Source organism: Hypanus sabinus, chromosome 21 (genome assembly GCF_030144855.1).
Source record: "Hypanus sabinus isolate sHypSab1 chromosome 21, sHypSab1.hap1, whole genome shotgun sequence".
Lineage (NCBI taxonomy): Eukaryota > Metazoa > Chordata > Chondrichthyes > Myliobatiformes > Dasyatidae > Hypanus > Hypanus sabinus.
Window position 1 is genome coordinate 37621706 of NC_082726.1, and position 6530 is coordinate 37628235.

Here is a 6530-nt window from a genome sequence, read left to right on the forward strand (position 1 = left end):
CTTTAAACTTGTTTGATGGAAAATGTGTTGGCATATTGTGTAAAAGTGGATTTTAAAATATATCGGAGTATTAGTTGAAATACTATCTATAGTCTAGAAGATCTGCCAGACTGGCATGACTGAAGTCTTGATTGTGCCAGATTAACAGAATTTTTTTAAATTGAACCTACTTGACTGATATATTTAGTCTTCCCCAAAGGATTTTGATCGTATCAAATTTAAAGATACATAACAGTTTGTATCTTTAGTTTTTATAGAATTTACAGGTATCTACTTTTTGAGTGAAGTGCTGCCTGGAACTTATAAGGAGTAGGCTGAACATTTGTGCATCAAAATGCATCAATTTTTGCTCCCAGTAAGTTGAACCTACCCTTGGAATTTCTGACATGTTCCACATGAATGAATAAGGTTCAGGCCTACTGAGAATTCATCCAGTTACACCTTACAAGTCTGATTTTTAAACCAGCATCATATTGTTATGTATTTCCATCAGTGTCCTAACACCTGGTTAGTTGATAATTAAGATTACTTGGATTTTCACTGGCATACCAAACATCAGAATTTAAGCTGTGATGAACCACCTGATCTGATCCAATCACCCTAGCCCAATTTTTGAGTTTAACAGAACATGACAACCTTACTTCTGGTTATCTCGCATATATTGATGTCAGTTTCCAGATGTAAAACAGCTGTTATGGCCTTCATAGGATTGGGTATATCTCACTTCTCCCTCGAGCATGTTGTAATCCCATTTCTCTTCCCCAGTTATGCTGAAGGGTCCCTGACCTGAAGCATAAGTTTGCCTTTGCATGAATGCTGCTTGTTTTTTTTTTACCATCAACTACATCAGTTGTCCAAGGTACTCATGCATTTCTTCCCATTTCAGGGAGTTTGCCTATTTTAAAAGCATAAAGTTTGGTTGGCTGCCTCTTGGCACCACAGTTAAGTGATACATAGCTTCAACAAGAGCCACATCTCAGTGCCCAAGACTTGTTTGCTGCGAAACACCCTCCTGAATGGAGGAAATCATCTGGCTCTAAGAATTTCTGCCAACAATACCTAAAAATGGCCCCACACTATTGATTCTGATGTGCATCAGATGTACTTTGGGTGCAGGTATTGTCAGTTAAAATTGGTGCAGAGAGTGGCTTGGTTACCTCCTCTGAACACCATGAGGATTTATTTATTGCTTTTCTCACATTGATCTGGAAGGAAGATTATAATCAAATTTTCCACCATGGATTCCCTGCAAAGTCATTTATGTGGTTTTGGACATTCCCAGATACCAGCCTGGTTTCTATTTGGGCCTTAAACCTAAGCTCTGGGAATGTTCTAATTTGGGAAGATTCTGACTTGTATATAATGGTGAAGACCTTAATTTTAAGATTAATCAAAAATCCAAAACAGCAGGAAGGCAGGTACTATGGGATTAGAGTTATAATAAATTGGAGAGATAAGAAGGGGAAAGCCACAGAAGGATTTAAAACTGAGGCTGAAATTTTAAGATTAGAACTGATAGAATGTGAAGTTCAGTTAGGAATACATCAGAATAATAGTGTAGAGGGACAATAGGAATCAATGAAAATTTCAATAGATGAACTAAAGCATGGGCTGAATTGTGTAATGTGGAGGTAGATGAAGGAGATCTTAGTTGACATCAAGGTATTAGTTAGAAACATATCCCAACAATTCATCATTTGGGGGTAAAATGTATGATTAGTATCTCACTTACTCTTCTATTACTGGCCTACCTAGCTGTTTTATTTTTTAAATGCATTTAGAAAGACACCAAGGCTATTAAGTCAGCATCTTCCAAATGTAGCCTCTACCACTTTGAAGGATAAGGGCAACATGTGCACTGGAAGTTCTCCAAGTTACTCCCTACAAAAATGCCTGTAGGACCACCACCACAACGCAAGCCAGCGGTCCTAGGTAGCTCACTAGTCAACAAAATTTCAACAGCAACCAAAGATTTACAAAAAAAAAGAACACTAGCTGGGGCAGCTTTCTCCTGAATGAATGAAGAAATGCTTGAAGAGACAATAAGAAGAGTTGACTGAGACTCAAAAAGCACTTATTTGGATGTGGACAATCGAGCTGTATTCATGCTCACTGAGTTGATTTTCATTGGGTTACAAACCATCAGTAAATTCTGCATCCCAAGGAATGATACACCATTTTTTCCCAGTTTTTCACTATTTTAAAGCTCAGTTAATATTGTAAAATAAACATTGCCAGAAAACTTTTAATATAGTTGAACAAATAAAAATTTTATATATTCATACAGTTTTCTGATAAATCTTTCAAGTAATCAGAAATAAGTTAACATGATCATAAAATCAGCAGCAAATCTCATTACCATTCCAAGATCTGTATTAATTCTCTTTCATTTACTGTCAGTTGTCAGAAGCTGTTTCACTTAAATTCTAAGTGATAATTGCAGTGACATCCTAGCGCAGTTATTGAAATGAATATTTTCAATGTGCTATGGAATGGATATGTTGTACGCATCACAAATAAGTTTCACAAAGTATTGTCTCTCACTTTACAAGCCTGAACTTGAAATAATTTGCAAATATAATATCTGGTATCAAAGCTGCAATTCATTGCCATATGATTTCTTTGGTCGACTGTTAAGTTGCAACAAACAGCTGTATGGTGGTCCTTTGTGATTCCATTTCTAACTTTACTTCTCTTGTTCCTCCTAACAAGTTCAGCTGGATGTCGAATTGGCAGAGAGCTGCAAGCGTAAGTGTTTTGCAAAATCCATTTGTGCCCGTGACAGAACTTGGTTGATAAGGGCTTTTGGAAGCCAGCCCTGTAAAAATATATCAAAAAGTTTAAGGAATGAGCTCTGGAGTTACATTAACTATGTGAAACTAGTTGACTTAATAGTAGAAATAAGAGAAATAACAGTTGTGAAGTAAATTACATAAACTCGCAGAGGATCTATTGCCACAGAAGCCCAGTCAACTCAAGAATTTATGCTCTATAGGGACCTCTTGATTTTACTAACTTTGATTCCATCTATCATTTCCTTTCTTCCACGTGCTTAGCTAGCCAATTAAATTAATCCTTACTATGTGACGTAACTACTCCTTGTGATGAGTTCCATATCAAACATATGCAGTGTAGTTAAATTGATTGTTAATGTGATAACAAGCCAAATAAATCAGGATGATCCCAGAGAATTTTGTTTGACTTGGTTGCTAATTCATCCCAGATTTGTAACCGGTATCTGTTCTTTGCCCTGGGCCAGTGTAAATTATGTGTAAAGTTCTGCACTGGTTTAGTGACCACAACCACTGAAGAATCACATGTACCGTAGACGGAGTCAGATCTAAAAAGTGGAAACAAACCCTTTGGCCCAACAAGTCTATGCTGACCATTAAGCATCCAATTTAACATTAATCATATTCTCCCTACGTTCTCATCTGCTACTCATGGGTTCTATCACTCACCTACATACTAGGGGTAACAGAGTAGAGACAATTAACCCTGCAATCTGGACATCTAAGGGATGTGGGAGGAATCTGAAGCATCTGGGGAAATCCACATGGTCAGAGGAAGGACATGCAAACGTAGGCTACATTGAAGATCAGGATCAAACCTTGTACTGGAGATGTGAGATGGCAACTGTATTTGCTGTTCCCTGGGATCTGAGACCACCATGGTGTACTAACACTGGGTGAAATCTATTAAAACACTTATTCTATACTAACTTGTGTTGGTGATTGGAAAATTATGAATACAGTTCCTACAATCTTCTGAAAAGTACAGCCCAGCCAGAATGTGGGATACGTTTTTTTTAACATTTGAGCTATGTAGCAAGATTAGACACTTGGGGGAGGTATCATGACAATGCTATTACATCTGACAAGAAAAACTTGAGAGTCAAACCTGGAGGAAGAAGCACAGGTAAAGCCACAAACTAACCTTAAGGTCCATGCTGAGAAGCCAAGTAAATCGGGTCTTTTTCTTGTTGTTGTTCACAGGACATAATATTATACAGGATGGTCCAATTTCAGCTCTGTTGTTAGAAAACATATCTTAGAAATTGATGTTTCATGTATTCAGTAATTTGCAATAGATCTTGTCAATAGCTGCTATTAATAACAGCTTGTCAATAACTGCTATTAATCCATACCTAGTGAAGCCTTTCTGTGGTGGCATCAACTTGGATTTTGTAGCTATTCCAGCCAAATAACAACATAATCCTTCTTTCCTGCAGTATCTTACACTCACAAAGTCTCTCTGTCCGATGATGTTTCCAGCCGTCTCTCCCATGATTTCATGAGTTACTATGGTTTTATCACCAATTTTTTGAAGGATCTAAAAAAACATTAATGTTAAGAAACATTAGGCAACATTTTTTTTCAAGGCAAGCAATCCTATATGACTTCAATACAATAAAGTGAGGTAACATAGCAGAGACAATTTACTTGTATATGCTTAACACTTGGATTCCATGCGCTCATTTGATCCACTTTTTCATGAAGCTCTGAATACACATGTTCCACAGTTGCATTCAATACCACCTCCAACTTGAAAACCTTTCCAGTTGCAGGTAGAAACTTGCTTGCAACATTATCACCATTCTTCTGCAAAACAAAACACAGGTAACTGTTTCTAAATGGTTGCCATTCACAATTTCATCCCTTTTAACCTCTCGATATCATTTTTATCCAACATTCTACCCAATTTGCCATTCTTCGTTATTGAGCCTATGTCAAACGTGAGCAAATAAGTCAACCGAGGAAGCATTAGCAGTGGCCTTGATCTTGACCTCTGAGATTTTCACACATAAATGCATATATGAAATAGTCAAAGTGTTCCCAGATGGCTTTTATCCATCACTTGACCAATTTCATAAATAGTTATAATTATAATAAGAATAGTTTCTGCTAATTCAGAGTCCTTTCCCTTCCCTATGGCTTTCTTCTTTTAAATCCATGACACTTACTATCAAAAATGAACTTAGGCTTAACCAAGCAGTTAAATTAAAACTAGTGCACTGCTACCAGAAAAAAGTGAGCACTTCAGACCAAGAAAAATGTCTTACACACTCCTCTTTGGAGGCTTGGCAAACTCAGTAACTTATTTTGATGTACAACAGATTCAGTCATTCCAGTAATGTCAGATTCCTTCTAATGCTCATTTCCAATATCCATCAATAAAAAGATTACCATTTTGATTTCTGTTGTCCATCCAGCCTCCTGTTTTAAGATCTCTCGTGCTTTTAGTAAAGCTTCTTCCCCTTGCTTAACATACGACAATTCTTCTGTGTTCGAAATGCTATTTATTTTCCACTTTTCATCTTCTACCCTCATAGCTGTGATAAAATGAAATATCGTATAGAGAAGTAAATTGGCATGATTATATTAACTCATTGCCCTTTCCCTTCTCAATGCCTTTATGCTTTATTAAGTACTGTCTTATTTGGGAAATATTTCTTCAGCAGCTATAGCTATACAGTGCATATTCTATGGTATATGGTTGTCTCTGACAAGTGAGCTATAGAGAGATAAGAATCTGATCTTGCCTTCATTTGAGACTGCGTTTTCAAAGGAACTGGGTTAGGTCATTAAATTCCCTAAGCTTTCTTCAGCTACTCATTGTATTCTCTAATATTGCACTATCTACTTGCTTTGGTTCCTTTTCCTTTAATACACTTGCTCAACAAAAATATATCATCTCATTAAATAGGAGTTTTTTATTAGCTATGCAATCATGTGATCTGGTCAAATGTATCCCTTCACTGGTTAAGAAATGCTAAAAAAGATAGCCTTCTATATTGTTCAAATAAAGATGAGCTATTTCAGTTGTCATTAAGCTATATACCACTGAAAGGCAGGAATAGCAAAGTGCGTGTTACACCTAATAGTAAATATAGTCTTGTGTTAATACCTCAGCAATATATAAACTGTGTACCAAAATAGATGCAAACCTTCGTGGAAGTTTTCTTTCTGAGGTAGTGTATTAATCATGCTTGGCAGAACTTTTTCTTCTGTTTTCATTCTTCTCAGTTCCCGGGCTATTGTAACCACTGCAGTTTTCTTCAATCCTGCAAGAGAAAGGAAATTGAAAATGGGCAGGTTAGTTCCTAAAGAGTCCTCCATTTTATGAAGTGTGTTCCATATAGCCCTCTTAACTACAGAATAACAGCTTTACTACATTGCTGAATTAAAATTATTTGCTGTTTTATGTTTCTAGTGTAAGAAAGCAGATTGGAAACAAATTGCAAGTCTCTACCTGCCATGGTCCTGAAATGCTGATACGAGATGCCACAGCATAATTTGAATACTGCTGGTAACATGGTTTTTGTGCAACTTTCTGCTCTGTTCTGAGCTTGTGGTTCACTTGTAGTGTTGTTCCACTTTTATACTTACTGTATGAAGGCCAGAATTTCTGATAAGAATGTGTGGACCAGCTGAATACAGCCTTCAAGGACGACAGATGGAGTACTGAGTGAAGTTTTACGCAGGTGATTTTGTGATAGGTTTCGTACAATGCAGAGATCTGCGTAACAA

At 36.8% G+C, this 6530-nt stretch overlaps 1 protein-coding gene across 1 annotated transcript; it reads right to left on the reverse strand.

Annotated features, from left to right (window-relative positions):
- Positions 1–2578: 2578 nt before the first annotated feature.
- LOC132379227 (steroidogenic acute regulatory protein-like) lies at positions 2579–6316 on the reverse strand. Its single transcript, XM_059946935.1, has 7 exons — positions 6253–6316; positions 5948–6064; positions 5187–5332; positions 4443–4601; positions 4148–4332; positions 3937–4030; positions 2579–2818 (listed from the first exon to the last, which is right to left on the reverse strand). Exons 1-7 carry the CDS (start codon positions 6314–6316, stop codon positions 2714–2716), a joined length of 870 nt encoding a protein of 289 aa, XP_059802918.1. The 3' UTR covers positions 2579–2713.
- Positions 6317–6530: the final 214 nt, after the last annotated feature.

Excerpts from the sequence above, each read along its gene's own strand:
- LOC132379227 (XM_059946935.1), bottom strand. The coding sequence starts at position 6,316 with ATGTTACCAGCAGTATTCAAATTATGCTGTGGCATCTCGTATCAGCAT. Across the intron at positions 5,333-5,947 it reads GAAAGAAAACTTCCACGAAG|CTATGAGGGTAGAAGATGAA; the intron begins GTTTGCATCTAT and ends ATTTTATCACAG. Across the intron at positions 4,333-4,442 it reads CAAGTGTTAAGCATATACAA|ATCCTTCAAAAAATTGGTGA; the intron begins GTAAATTGTCTC and ends ATGTTTTTTTAG.